This window comes from Cucurbita pepo, chromosome 7 (genome assembly GCF_057944985.1).
Source record: "Cucurbita pepo subsp. pepo isolate OVF chromosome 7, ASM5794498v1, whole genome shotgun sequence".
NCBI classification, from domain to species: Eukaryota; Viridiplantae; Streptophyta; class Magnoliopsida; order Cucurbitales; family Cucurbitaceae; genus Cucurbita; species Cucurbita pepo.
In genome coordinates, this window is record NC_141804.1 from 6,560,291 (window position 1) to 6,576,329 (window position 16,039).

The 16,039-nt window shown below is 36.0% G+C and overlaps 1 protein-coding gene across 1 annotated transcript; it reads right to left on the reverse strand.

Moving 5' to 3' along the window:
- Positions 1–1,604: 1,604 nt before the first annotated feature.
- CYP71 (cyclophilin71) lies at positions 1,605–13,804 on the reverse strand. The gene is made up of 15 exons (XM_087125504.1): positions 13,693–13,804; positions 13,408–13,662; positions 13,035–13,120; positions 12,153–12,241; positions 11,813–12,052; positions 11,547–11,668; positions 8,252–8,327; positions 8,055–8,162; positions 7,798–7,974; positions 6,945–7,162; positions 4,477–4,609; positions 3,445–3,668; positions 2,863–3,016; positions 2,412–2,568; positions 1,605–1,913 (listed from the first exon to the last, which is right to left on the reverse strand). Exons 2-14 carry the CDS (start codon positions 13,563–13,565, stop codon positions 2,485–2,487), a joined length of 1,869 nt encoding a protein of 622 aa, XP_086981630.1. The 5' UTR covers positions 13,566–13,662; positions 13,693–13,804; the 3' UTR covers positions 1,605–1,913; positions 2,412–2,484.
- Between the last annotated feature and the right edge of the window lie 2,235 nt (positions 13,805–16,039).

Sequence of the window (16,039 nt, forward strand, 5' to 3'; positions counted from 1 at the left end):
TACTCGCGAAAATACGTTAGCCTGGCCGAAATAATTAGAGGGTTTATAACTCGCCGAAATACGTTGGCCTGGCCGAAATAACTAGAGGGTTTATAAGTATTTACGGTTCCTCGTCGCAGAAATACGTTGGCCTCACTGAAATAATTAGATGGTTTAAATTAATCCTTTCCAAAGGATTAGATGGTCTACCCGAACAATCCTGCAGGTAACTCATTTTCATAGACTTCTAAAGTAATAATAATAATAAGTATTTACCGGTTACTCGTGGAAATACGTTGGCCGGGCCAAAATAATCAGAGGGTTTAAATTAATCTCCAAAGGATTAGATGGTGGTAACATCGATGATACTGGTCTACGAACTAATAAATGGAGAGAATGATTAAATCTTAGTGTCCCTCTTATTACGAATTAAGAAATGGAGGTAAAGGCTACGAACTAAGAAATGAAGTAAAGAAGTGATTAAATCTTAGTGTCCCCTCTTATTAAGAATTAAGAAATGGAGGTAAAGGCTACTAACTAAGAAATGAAGTAAAGTGATATGAAGTAAAGTGATACGAACTAAGAAATGGAGGTAAAGGCTACGAACTAAGAAATGAAGTAAATGATTAAATCTTAGTGTCTCTTATACGAACTAATAAATGAGGTAAAATGATTAAATCTTAGTGTCTCTTTTATTATCTTAGTGTCCTTTAGAGGTAATTGGGTACGAATTAAGAAATGGGATAGAGTGGTGATTAAATCTTATCGTCCTACGAATTAAGAAATGGGATAGGGTGGTGATTAAATCTTATCGTCCTGAATCGAATTATTTGGACTTTCAATTATATTCGATTATAGTTTAGATGGGAGTGAAATACTAGAAATGATATTTGAAATACAGAATGGAAGAAATAATTTTATTTACAAATACTGACAAAATGTTAAAATTATAGTTCTGATTATTTGAGAAGAAGATACTGACAAAATGTTAAAATTATAGTTCTGATTATTTGAGAAGAAGATACAGAAATGGAAGAAATGATTTTAATAACTTGATAAAATGTTTGAAAAGATTATAGTTTTGGTTATTTGAAAGAAATGATTTTAATAACTTGATAAAATGTTTGAAAAGATTATAGTTTTGGTTATTTGAAAGAAAATGATTTTAGTTAGTTTTAGTTATTGTGGAAGAAATAATTTTAGCATTTAACAAAATGTTGACAAATTGGTGAAATAATTTTAGTTACACATTGTCACGTTGACGTATTACCAAATCAAATCAGAATATAGGTATTTAAGAATACTCGTTAATGATAACTCTTACTCGTTAATGATAACTCTAATAAGTGATTTTGCTAGAATAGACAATAATGAGAAACAAATGAATATGGTTGAAGTTTTGTAATTAATCCCATCACTTTAATTTAGTTTCCGGACATCAATAGTTGCATTTTCAAAACTCGGATTACCTTAAGACAAACCCGAGCGAAACCATCACTTTAATTTGGTTTCCGGACATCAATAGTTGCATTTTCAAAACTCGGATTACCTTCAGACAAACCCGAGCGAAACCCAATCGAAAAAGAAAAAATAACATAAGATTAGTTTAGATAATGAAATATTAGAGAGAGAGAGTCCATTGGTATCCTACTTCATCCCATAAATACAAACAAATGAAACCCTAGTTTTACATGTTTTTTTGTTTATGTAATAAAGATAATAATCTAGTCTACAATTCTGGGCTCGAGGGTTATGAGTGAATGATATGAACTATGGAGAGGAAGATGACTACAAAACCGAGTAAACTTGTTCATGAAAATGACTCTGTTCTTTGGGTGAGACATCTGAAAAGAAAAAGAGAACCTTTCAGATTTCAACGCATCTTTGGAGGCTAAAATGAAGCCGCGGCGGGGGGCGTTCCTTATACATAATATCTGGAAGAAAAAAAAAAACTGCAGATAATGAATTTTCAGGTTCTTACAATTCATAAAAATATTTGAATGTACATTGACAATCTAAGACCTATGAGAACGAAGATTATATCGAGACTAAACGTGACATCTTTGGAGGCTAAAATGCTAGCTAAAATGCTAGATCTGCTCTATTTGAAAACACGATGAAGTTTGTTTTTTTTTTTTTAAATTGTGTTCGTTTTCTCCCCATTTCTTTGTGGTAAAAACTTGGGGTTCATGAATTTTGAGAACATGTGTAGAACTAGATAAAAAAAAAAAAAATAAGCCTGGAAGTATTTATAAGCTTAATTGTCAAAAATAAAAAATAAAAAAAACTAGATGGCAATCAAACGGGGCCTAATATTTCAACCAAACGATATGCATCCAAATAGTTAATGAATACGAAATACCTAAAACTTCTACTACACCATTGCCCGTGGTTGAAACTTAAAAGTCAAAAGGACATGGACATGTATTTACCTGAACACAACATGCGCAGGGGATAAAGAGTCCTGAGCTTAGCTGTTGATAAGATGGTCTCGATATTCAAACGTCAAGGCTTCGGGACGGAGACATTTAAAATTTTCACATCTTGATAAGGCTTATCCGCTTTGTCTGTCTTCACTTTCTCAATTGTCTGTTAAAACCACAAGAATTTAAAATATTCTTACTTCATAAGTTACTGCTCACATTCTCATTGAATTATCAACAAAAATGTCAATTTCGTTTCCCTGATGTTCATTAATTCATTTCTAAAAAGCCATAATTATCTTTAGTTTTCTAATGTCGTTTAAGATCATCCAACTTTTATGAACATACGATTTATAGAATTTATTAATAAAATGAAAAATGTAATAAATAGAATTAATAAACAAAAGAATCCCATGCTGAACAGAAAGATAGGCCAATGGTCATGACAACTAAACCATACCTGTACAACATCCATGCCTTTAACAACTCTTCCAAACACGGTGTGCTTGTTGTCCAGCCAAGGAGTGGCTACTGTTGTGATAAAAAACTGAGACCCATTTGTGTTTGGGCCTGCATTCGCCATTGAAACTGTGAAAGGCCGGTCATGCCGTAAACTGCAAAGAAATAAAGTGCCCAAACAAGAAGGTTAATATGTGCAACCTGTAAGCAGTAGCTCCAAACCTCACAAACCATACAAATTAAACAGTGAGAAGTCCCTAGTTGGATTGTATTAGTACACTTCTCCTTCTCCAACCAATAAACTAAAGAGGTATCACGAATCATAATTTCGTTCTCCGTTGCTTATCGATTGAAAATAGTACATATCGTTTTAAATTAAAGGGAAAATTAGTTATATGGCAGCTTTTGCAGGCATAGGAGATAATAGAGGGGAGAATATGTTTTTTTCCAGAAGAATATACTCGATCTTAACGATCGAAAATCACTACCAGCAAACACTGTTCATATACATCATCATCGTAGCAGTACCGCCACCAGCAACTGCATTAAACCATTATAAGTAATCCGGACAAATGAATATTACCTTTTGTGAAATTCATCTTCAAACTCTCTTCCCCAAATAGACTGTCCACCGGTTCCATCTCCTAGAGGATCTCCTGTTTGTATCATGAAGCCTTTGATGACCCGATGAAAGATAAGATTATCATAATAGCCATTCCGGCAGTGTGTTGTAAAGTTCTCCACTGTTTTGGGACACTCCTCAGGATACAATCTCATATGGATGTCTCCCATCGTGGTATGTAATATCTGAGGAAGCATGAATTAGACAAATCAGTAGTCTCTTTATTAGAGGGAAAAAAGATAAAATCTTTTCTAACAGAAATAAACCAATAAAATAATACATAGATAAATGAATCAGTAATTAAAATGGGTTGGAAAACAGAACTTGGTATAAACATCGACATAGTTGGATACCATGTATAGCTGTGTATCTCAAAAGGTAAAAAGTCCACTTACCTACTAGAAAAAAATCTACAACAATATATATATATATATATAAGAGCTGAAATGGAGAAATTCTTATTTTGTTTTCATAACAATTACATTTATAAGAAAAACATAGTAGATAAGGAAATTGTAACGCCCCAAAACAGTAGTTGGACAAGTCCAATTGGTCACTATTTCTACCTTTGTAGAGTGTACCGTAACTTTGTCTCGTGGCACATGTCCTAGGAAGGGCATCTCTTGTAGCAGTTTTGGCAACCTTAAGGGTGAATCAATTTTATGTCAAATTCTCTATAGCAAGTTTTGGCCACAACAGATGCCCTTCCCAGGACACGTGCCAAGACACAGTTTCAAGAGACCCAAGAAGGGATAAATGAGAGTTTTGGCTACAATAGATTTCGTTACTAGAACAGGTAGTGTCAAGAGATAGGGTTTCAGGAAACCCTAGAAAGACAGAAGCAATGACTAATTAGCCTCGTCCAATTCTGGTAAGTAGTTCCCTAGGGCATTATAGAATCAAACAATGCCTTGTTCTAGAATCTTTTTGAACTGGGTTTAATTTTGCAACAAAAACACTTTGGAGCAGATAGAGAAGGAAGCGAATACTTACCACATTATCAGGAAGAGATGTTGTAACCGATTTGCCAATATCTGATACCGCCAACAATTCATCAGCAGGAGGTTTTTCATTAAATACATCTCTTCCCTTTGTTGCATCTTCCGGTTCCTCTGGCTCTCTTCGACTTCATAAAATAAAACAACTTTAGATCAAAAGAACAAAAGAACAGGAGAAATGTGTGCGTGTATGTATATAGTTGTAAGAAAAACACACGTAACAATGAAAGATATGGAAACAAAGCGGGCATTTGTCATCAAAATAACATGAAAGACAGTATAGTTCAAAAATCTCCAAGGCCAAGTATACATCATCGTAAATTTTTCCCTTTTATATTTTTGAATTAGGAACTTATAAAACCATTGAAGAATGAAACATGAATAAAAGGTGGAAGGGTATGGTTTCGGTTCTTAAGAAATAAAATAAACTAGAAGGTGGAAAGGAAGCCAAGATATCCTCCCAACCAACAGCTGATAAAAAAGAGAATACCAACACACAATTGATGTTAATCAAAATATGTGATCAACCATAAAAGAATTTAGCTAGAAACTCCAATGCTAACTATCTCCCAAAACTAACTAGTTCTCTTGTCAAATCCCTATAAATTCTCAAATTCCTTCCTAATAAAAAATTTAAAGGGGAGCCTTGTCAGCATTTTACCACAAGATCTTGGCCTCAGCACTGCATGAACCCATTTGAAGTCGATTAAAGAAATACAGAATAAAGGTAATTTATTCACAAATCTCCGTAACAATTTATTTTGTAATCACTCAACTTCCATTGTAAAAGTCGATTGAGGTTGTTTCCTAGAAAGCCCAGTCATCTGTAGGAGTGAGGCAACATGTTCCCCCCTCTCCCTACTTCAACCAAATTCTTAAGTGGATGAGTCATGGTAAATTTAATTTAATTATATCAATACTTTAGCACTCTTCACTTGTGGGCTTGGAAATTTGTAAAAGACTTAGAAATCAATATTAATTGGGGAGCAAATGACATTAAAGGTGTGTATGGGAGTTCAAACAAAGTACCTCCTCCTCTGATACCATGTTACATCATCAATTAATCCAAAAGCTTAAGCCGATGGGTTACCATAGATTGAATTATTCCGATATTTTAACCAGACCTTCAACCCATCAGATTGAATTATACCGATACTTTAACCAGACCTTCAACGAAATCAAAATAATAAACTGGAATGTTATCTCTAACCATTGATTGAGCCACATATCCCTCAATATTAAGACTATCATCCTTAGACTGCATGCTTTCTTTTACCAAATATTCATTCAAGTCCTTAATAATTTGATATATCACATCGTTTGACATTTTGACCTACATGAATTGACTTATTTCTCTACTAGGAAGATAATTCAAGGTCTTACACGTGCCATATAGATTCATATTCTATTAGCTTTCTTTTGAAATGGAACACTGCTTTAACTTAGTGAAAAAGTACAACCAAATTTATCAACAGTCTCACCAATTGGAGCTCACAAATGCCAGGATACTCGGCTAAATTTGAAACCATATCCCAACCCATTAACTTTTCAGTTAAAAGCCTAAGGTTTCCTTCCAGCCATATTCCATCGCATTACACCCAATGTCTTTGCCTCTTTTTAAGTCTGTGACTCACCACAATTGATTTATTATCCCTACCAGAGTTTTTTTTTTAGGAACAACTAAAAAATAGATGATATTGAACTCTTAACTTTTCATACAACACACATCTTAAAATAACTTTCAACCACCATCAACAAATATGTAAACTGTGTCAGTATGGATGCCACTAGACCTGGCTTCATGTCTTTCATGTTTGATTTGACAAATTAAGAATATGTTTGGTTTACAATGAAAATATTCCTTACCTTGACCAACTACTTTTCCATCAACATATTAGCTTGACCATGCTCTACAGTCTACATGTGGAACTTTTGTACAATTGAGTCTCTGTTCTCAATTAATCTACCTCAACATAATTTGGATCATACTCGCACACCATGCTAGAGTGAGGTAACTAGCCTAACACCAGGCGAGATATCAAAAGTCCACCCATTGTTTACACACTTCCAAAACAATATTCATCAATATCAATCATAAGTGCGAGGAGGTTTGGAGTCAAACACACTTCAATGCCTCGTGAACTCTTTCTTCCAGCTTTTGAGACATTTACTTTCCCTTGATTACCAACCATTCAAGGTTTCACTTAAACATTCCTTTTTGTTTTGTTCACCTTTTAGTCTGGCCTTCTTTTTAGCTTTACTTTTGCTTGATCTTTTGTCTTCTTTTTTTAATGAAATAGTTTGTTAAACCAAAAAAGAAAAGGAAAAAATAAATAATAAATAATAAAAAAAGAGTGGAACTTCAACATGAATATGATGAGAATAATCTATTCATAACAAACTGAAAGTACTCGCAAAAGAATTTATGTATGCAGGCTGCACAGCAATGTCCCAGAAATTTACCTGAACAAATATATTCGATGTTTCTTGAAAGCACAACATAACAGAGTGGGATCTGTCAAAGGCTCCTTGCTCTCATTAGCATTTGCAGCAGCAGAGGGGATTTTTCTAACCTTTTTACTGCTTTTGTCACCCTGGTACAAGGCAATTCTCAAGAACCTGTCATTGTTCTCCACCTTCCCTAGGATTCGAGCAACTTTGTTGGTGTGCAAGTTTACTACCTAATATATATGCACGTGCATACACACAAGTTAGCGGTAAAATTTTAGAAGAAGAAAGTGTGGTACTTTTTTAGGAGATTTAAATCTATACATATTCATCCGTCCCCTATCATCACTATTCGGATATGCACTTCACGGATTGTGCCAGAAATTTGAAGTTCATTGGAGTTTCCATTTTTGGTTGTCTCAGTCCTGCATTTGCTTAGTTATATAAGAAAGTTGCAGAAAATGATGGTTTCATCCCAGCATGAGTAGTCTAGTGGTTGGTTAGTTGTTTCTAGCACAGTTCATCTCTTTATTTGGTTTGATTCCGCAAGAATTCAATTTTCATCAGGTTTTCTCTCACCAGGCCCTTGTTGTTTTCTCCTTCTATGTTTTATGTCTTATTTGGGATGCATTTTTATTAATGTTTTCTATATTCACTCCCTTGTGAAGTTAGTATCTTTTAAGCATTAGTCTCATTCATTTTATCAATGAAAAATTTTGTTTCTACTTCAAATTTGTCCTATCATCAATAGAACTTGTATTTTGGCATAGTTGTACTAAGTATTTAAATATTTCTTCTGCAGGCAGAGTTGAGAAAGATAAACTGGTGGTAAAAAAATTGCAGATATTACCCAACATTGGCATCTTACTTTGATTCCAAGAAGAGTCGCATAAATAAGAAAATTAGAGCTCTCATCAAATACAGCGTTTGGTTCTGGAGCACTTTCTGTCTTCTCCATTTCCTTCTCAACGGCCATTCTCCTCCCAAAATCAATTGCTTCCAATCGGTATAACGGTGCATCACTTCTTTGCAGATCTTGGGCAAACTAATTAATGAAAGATCAAAAATATCATAAATGACCAACACCAATGTTACTACAAAAAGCTCACTGTAACATAACATTACCTCTAGAGATTCATCATAAACTCGCCTTAGTTTACCCGTGCGGTACCAAAATACACGTATTTTCCGATCAGGTGATGTAACTGAAAACTGTTTACCATCTGGGCTGACCTGTAAGTACAATGAAAGAATGATTTCCTGATGATACCAACTTTAGTGTTATAGGCATTTATATGTACAGAGTAACACCTATATGTTACCTCTATAACAGAAACAGTTGTTTTGCATTTCACAATTTCGAAAAGATTGGTGTCACTTTTGAATTTGAAGTTGACACTGCAAAAGCCAGACAAAATACACATATACATGAATTAGGTAGGAAAGACAAAAGAACACAAGAAAATCTAGCAATGATAAAACAACTGTTAATTATCCTCCCGCCCAGTGGATTTTCCATTCAAATAATGAAAGGAGAGAGAGATTCAAGAATAATAACTAAAAAGAAGTGACATATTGTAACCATAAAAATTTAAAAAAAAAATCCTATGACAATTTGGAATTATCTTTAAAAGTTTCTATTGGAAATTTAAATTCAAAATTAGAATATCCTATCCGGGAGTTGAAAATTGAATTTGAATTCTAATCAGATTAGGCCTTCAAAGTCTCTATAAATAGAACCTTTGGGATAACACCAAAACCATTTTATTCTCAACTAGAAAGAAGTTCTCTCTAAATTTCTTCCTTTCTAAGTAGTCTTGCTCTTCTTACCGGGGGTGGTAGCTCTTTGCACAGAGATTACCTTGAATTTAACTCGAATCATCCCGCAATTCTTCTAACAACCGTTCATCCATTGAATTGCCTACAATTTTAAGGGAGTTTAAGCCTAAATCCACCACAGAAATGCCACCACCATGTTTGCCAGAAAAAAAAAATCAAAATTTCATATTTAGGTGAAGAAGAACAGACCCATGGATCATCAGGTCGGGGTTGGGGTCAAGTCAAATCCAGATCCATGCTGCACAACCCTAAACAGCAGCCACGAAACTCGGCAATACACAGCCCATACACTTCAGCAGCCCACGCAAGCACAAACTCCAGCAGCCTGATCTACAAAGCCAAGTCCCAGCAAGCACAAAGGCCAATTTGGTCCACCCAGGCCCACGAATGCAGGCAGACGACATCCCAATCACAAGCCCACAAACTCTTGCCCATATCCACATGCACCTGCGCCGAGTCCAAGTCGTTGCCAGTCGATCTCCTGACATGCGGCGTGTCACGATCATACATTTTTAACTGTGTGGCATCATGATCTTGACACACTCATGACAAGCTATAAGGAGAACCCAAGCTCCATGTACATTTTTTGCCTAGCTTTGTGGCTTCATTGGACCTTAGGCTCGCCAACCAAACACAATTCAGGCAGAATCTAAGCTTGTTCTGTAATAGCCTAAGCCCACCGTTAGCAGATATTGTCCTCTTTGGACTTTCCCTTTCGGGCTTCCCCTCAAGGTTTTTAAAACACGTCTGCTAGGGAGAGGTTTCCACACCCTTATAAAGAATGTTTTGTTCCCCTCTCCAACCGATGTGGGATCTCACAATCCGCCCCTGTCCGAAGCCAGTGTCCTTGCTGGCACTCGTTCTCCTCTCCAATCGATGTGGGATCTTACATGTTCGGCAATACACGTCGCCCATGTATGCATGTTCAATCTTGCGACTCTATCCAACTTGCCTCTACAATTGGCCAAGTCATCCGACTCAACCTTGCCTCTACACGGGGCCAAGGTCTCTCACATGCAACGTCGCATCTCATCTTGTCATCTTGGTTCCTAATTAACACGGCAACATATCTTGATATCATCGCAAGTCCCAGGATGTCATCGGCCATCGAAGCTTACTTGAACATGTTCATCGATAACGAACTCATATGTCGTTCATATTATTGGGGTCTCCCGAACATCCATCCATCCATCCAGGTTTTATCAAGGTATGGACCCTCCCGTGTCCATGCTAAAATCATTTATGGACTCCATACCAAATAGCAGATGCATATACCAACCTCTAACACATGGGCGAGGGCGCAATGTCAGCACACCCATGTCGTCTGACATTGCCCTTGAAAGTCCAAAGGAAGTCACCTGAGACACTCGTCGCGCGACGCTCACCCTCACTGTGACACACATATGTGCCACATGGTAGCTCGCTTAGGCCATAGGACCCAGAGATGGTGAAGAGCTGACATCATGTGTCCCCCCATAGTACATTTTGAGGCATTTCTAATATTTCTAGAGTAGACGTGATTTTGGCAAGCAGTCATACGGCCTTGCGGAGAATTCGTCGAGTGCAATTGACACCAAATTTGGTGAGCTTTTATCTTTCATATAGACGAACTTAACTCCAAAGCCGCATACCGAAACTCATATCAAAACCTCGACTTCTGAGGTTATGGTCTAGGGCCTTATCCAACCTCTTTGAGCTTGTCTTCGACATTTGTTTTGCCTCGCTCTCTCCAACCTTGCTTATGCCTCAACTTGTCTTTAATTAATGCACACTCTTCTTAGTGTGTTGGATGATGCACCATCCTCCTTGGTCGCATCATGGTACTTGTTTGTCTCGACCCTCACATGGTCGGATGAGCGCCACTTGAGGGTCACCACCTTGTTAGTGTGCGTGTGGGGGTCACAACCTATTGTCTTAATAACATGGTTGTGCATGGCGCGCAGTTGGCTCCCTCTAGCAGATCTTCCTCCAATCGGCTCAACCAACTTCCCTCAGCTCCAACCATTTGTTTTTGGCTTGTATACCCATTTTGAACCCTCTTTGAAGGTTTTTTTTTTTTTTTTTTTTTTACCAATTAAGACCGACAAAGGTGAAATTGAACCGCATTATGGTTGAGCTTAGGTGATGGTCAGCTTACGAAGGTTTAGGAACATCCGATTAAACTTTTACTGCAAGTGAACTTACTAATTTACTATTGGAATACCTGCAGGCTAGGTTGGATGATATTGTTTGTTGCATGAATAACACGTACCTTGTTGCCCTTATTTACGTGTTAGTAAATTGCTTTGATAATTGTATGATTTATACGACCTATGTGCTTCCAATGTGATCATGAGGTTGCTACTACTACAGTACACAATCCTATTTACCTCAAAACAAATGTGTATGCAAACAAATGCTTCATTTAAGAAGTGTTGAGTGCTATTGATCACCGATGACAAGTTCCTTTCCTATGACTATAATTCATGTCTTCAGTAGAAACAAGAATGAGCATTTCTCTTCAAGGTGAAAACAAACAAAGATTTTTTGCCATTACACTATTTTTATAGCAGCACCATGCAGAGAATCCCCTCCATGACTATCAGGTAACCCTCTTTATAACCATTTATGTATCATGTAACTCAACTAAAATACACACACATGCATATACGTATACATATATGTATACGTGAACTGAGTGTAATAAAACGTTCTTATATCATAAACATAAATAAAAACTAAAAAAAAAAAGCATGTAGTTTCAATAAAAAAATCAAAAACCATGTAGAAAAAACATACTCATTTTCTGGAAACTGGAGTGTGTCAGGAGTCCAGTATTCAATAATTCCCTTGGCATCAGCAGATATAACTGCATCAAATACGTGATTGTACTTCATAACCTTTACTGGCCCCAAATGTATCTGAAAGCAACATAAAACATAATAATAGTTGAGGTTGGACGGTCATCACCCAAAAAGAAAACGTGCCCCCTGCATGTAACTTATTCTAATTTGTAATAAAGAGTAAAACATCTACTTCTATGATGCTTAAAGATGCAATCAAACCTCTCGAGAAGCAATAGGCTCATTTGAACCAGATCGTGCATCATATATGTGCACAAACGTTGAGTTCCGATCACTGATAGCCAGCCTGGCCTTAACATCTCCTTGTTTATAGACCCATTCAGCAGCGCCAGGAATAAAAGGAAGCCGTATCATGACCATCATATCATAATTAACAACATCATATATCTTCACAGAATGATCATTTGATATTGTACAGCAAAGCAAACCATCAACGCTAACCTGCAAAACCGGAACAACTTATGAGACTGATAATGGTTGGAGAACACGACTCAGGAAAAGAATTTGAAGCCTGGAAACAGAAGGCAAGAGAATAACCCACAGCAATGCCTTCAATAGGACCAAGATGAGATCTGAAGTGCTTGGCAAACTCAATACCAATAGGCTTTTTCTTCCAAAACTTCAAATGCCCTATGCGGGGTGGGGGGCAGAGTGAGAGAGAGAAGAAATAATGGGAGAGACCGTTAAGTTATTGCAGTGGCATAAATAAGCAACTATTTCATTTGTCCCTTTTTTTTAATAAAAAACAAACTTTTCATTGATAGATGAAAAGAAAGAGATTATAATTTATATTATTGAGAAAATAATCAGTAAATTAGAGTAGAAAAATACATGAATACAAAAGGCATCCTCTTGTTGGTAAATATATATGGTTTGCTTCCTAGTAAAAGAATAACAGAGAGAAGAGAGAGAGAGAGAGAGAGAGAGAGAGAGAGAGAGAGAGAGAGAGAGAGAGAGAGAGAGAGAGAGAGAGAGAGAGAGAGATTAACAAGGAAAATAAACTCTCCAATTAACATAAACTAAGAGAAGTATATAAGGGGACATGCAAAAGAAAACCAAACTTGTAAACATTTTTCATTTTCACCAGCATATAAAATCCAGCCATTTTCTACTCAAATCCGTCAAAAGCTACCACATATAAGCTTTAAAAGAACTTAGCTTTCCTTTAGAAAACTTCCCAGGAGGATCTTTTGCTTGAGAAACGAATCAAGGCCATATGTGGTGGAGAGAAGAATAAAGTTTATGCCATTATTGACGATAAACAGAAAAGATAATGATAATACAACCTAAAGGTCTTTTTTTTAGGCTAAAACAAAGAAATTCTACACAGGACTAATGTTTCTGTCTTAGCACATCAATAATTCAATCAGTTAATGATAGTCACAACAAACACTAAACATACACAAGATGCTTAGAATTTTACCATCAACACTCCCAGTTATAAAAAAGTCTGCAGAAGACACAGCAACATGAGTAACCACATCACGGTGCATGTAACTCTTCTCGTACCTGTTAAAGGAAACCAAGAATGGATGAGATACTATCTATCTTCCAATTTCCCTGACAATATCCATAAAAAGTATCAGTCCTAATTCAAACTCTAGTAACCTTTCATGTCGTACACAGGCGACAATATTATCGACCAAACTTAGCTAACTAAGTTATCCCAATACCTAAATTTTCCATTACTTCGCATAGCAGTCATGAAAGTACCCAATAATTAACAGAAAAGTTCAAGATGAATAATCTCGCTTGAACTGGTCTGAAGCTATAAAGAAAGGAAGAAAAAAAATTACATGTTAGCAGAGGGGATGGTATCCAGATAGGCCTGCTCAAACTGGAGCGGGCGTTTGAGTCGCGAGCGAGGAGCCGGACCGGGACCGATGGCCGCTTCTTCCTCGGTCTCTGGAATTGCTGGTGCCGAATCGACATTGCCATTGAGGGGTTCTTCCATCGTCCTCTACTGCTAGGGTTTCTTTCAGAATTGGGAGGTCGGAGAGAGAAGATAGGCTTGTTGAAGGTTGCGAAGTAGAATGTACAGAGCAAACCACCTTGTGCCCAACCACCTTGTGCCCAACCACCTTGTGCCGACGACGGTAGCGTAGGCGGGCTGTTCCCCGATAGCCCAATTCCCCACTGCAAAGCGTTCGATTATAGTCAATACCAATAGTGAGAAGGGTTCGACTTATTTGAAACTGATTTCAAAATACTTACTAGGTTTTTTTTATGAATAATTAATTAATATTAGCAACAAAAAAGAAATTAACCAACATTTACATTTTAGATTTTAAATTTTGAATTATTAAATACAAAGTGCTAAAACCTTCAAATTTAAGTTTATTTTTTATCACAAGATTTAAGAAATTCAAGACAAGCACGTTCGTATCAGTAGACGGCTTAAGTATGGAAGAGCGCAATTTTTACATTCGGATTAAGCAAAGACATTTGTCTTTGATAGTTGAACTACATTCAAGATTATTTATGTCATTCCTTATTTTCTTCCATTTGTATTTAATAGCTTTATTGATAGTTTGTACTTGGTAATATTCAAGTTTGAAATTATGGTAGAATACAAAAATCTTGTGTTTGAAACACTTTGAGTGTTATTTTCTTTCAAACATTGCTTTAAGTTTGATGTTAAAATCGATTTATTGGATGAGTCATGATCAAGCTAATCTGGAGTGAGTTGTCTTAGGATTTAAGAGTGACTATCATAGATTTCAAGCTCGATCTAAAAGTTATTCATCCTTCTAACCTGCTCTTAGTTAGAATTACTCGTTATGAAAGTTTGTAGAAATACTAAAAATACCTCTAACTTTGCAAAATCCAGCGTTATTTTTCAACACAAATAACAAAATATATAAAAACGATATTAGATGATTTACCTCAAAATACATAATTAGTACATTTAATGTGAATCTAGTCTCTAAACTTTTAGAGTTCTAACTAGTAGACATATCCATAAATATTATAGGCCCAGGCATGTCATCACACGGTCAAACAACATGTCATTAGAGGGCATGTTTGTCCAAAGTGATGTTTGCTTATGGCCGCATGTTCAAACCATTTTTAACCGCCCTATGTTTATGTTTTGTTGTTTGTTTATTTATGCGTGTCATTTTATAATTGTATAGTCCGCAACTTTTCCACGTGTCACATTTTATAATTAGAGACGGTGTGTCAGCAAGAACTTTGGGCCCTTAAGAAGGGTAGATCCGGGGATCCCACATCGATTGGAGAAGGGAACGAGTGTCAGCGAGGACGCTGGGCCTCGAAGGGGGTGGATTGTGGGATCTTACATCGGTTGGGGAAGAGAACGAATTATTGTTTATAAGGGTATGAAAAATCTTTTCCTAGCCGACACATTTTAAAAATTTTGAGAGGAAGCCCGAAAAAAAAAAGCCTAGAAAGGATAATATCTGCTAGCGATGGGCTTAGGCCATTAAATGTATAATTCATAAAAAGCATGTTTAAGGTAATCATTAACTCATAAAAGAACTTAGAGCAACTGGATGAGAGGACCAAAATAAATACTAATGACCGTGTATGCACTAGTGGAACAATCTCAGGTGTAACAACCGTACAAAAAAAATAATGGCAATAATTAATAATTAAATAATAAAAATAATAAAAATAATAAAAAATAATAATTTTTTCTAAACTACTCTCTACCAACCCCTCCTTCCTCTCAACTATCTCTCCTCAACTAGTCAAAATTCAGAATCCAAGATGCATAAGTGGTTCGTGCAACAATTAAAAAAAAGAAAAAAAATACCAACAACAAGGTTTATCCGGAGAGCTAGAGATTTAATTGGAGAGATAGATGTTGGAGATTTAATTGGAGAGATAGATCTTGGAGATTTAATTGGAGAAAGATCTTCTTTGTGTCATTTTTCAGATCTCTTTTCATATATCCAATTGCATTACAAGAAATCAGGTCGGAATCACTTTTCCTTTATCTAATTATTTAGAATCAGATCTATTGCCCAGTTATTTAAATTTTAATTACTTACGATGAGCTTCCGCGTAATGAATTATGTATGCATGGGTGACGTCACTAATTAGGTTTAGTGTGAATGTTTGATTAATCCACCACACCAATGGTGTGAAAGTTATCTTATTTATAATCAAATAAACTACAAGGATATGAAAATAGTAATAAATGGAAATAACAATAAATTGAAAGATATCTATGCTAATAAGGCAAATATTAGATATTTGCCTTATAATAAAATATCAAATATAAAATATATGGTAAACTATAATTTATTACTAAATATCCTTAACACCCCACCGCAAGCTGAACGTCGGATTTGAACGAACGTGAAGCTTGAATCTTAAAAATTCAAAGAGGTTGAGAAACACTTTTCGTGAAGATGTCAACAACCTGGTTCAGAGGAGGCGTAAAGAAACACTTTTTTGGCCATC

Excerpts from the sequence above, each read along its gene's own strand:
- CYP71 (XM_087125504.1), bottom strand. The coding sequence starts at position 13,565 with ATGGAAGAACCCCTCAATGGCAATGTCGATTCGGCACCAGCAATTCCA. Across the intron at positions 13,121-13,407 it reads ACCATCCCCTCTGCTAACAT|GTACGAGAAGAGTTACATGC; the intron begins GTAATTTTTTTT and ends TTCCTTTAACAG. Across the intron at positions 4,610-6,944 it reads CATCGAATATATTTGTTCAG|TCGAAGAGAGCCAGAGGAAC; the intron begins GTAAATTTCTGG and ends TATTTTATGAAG.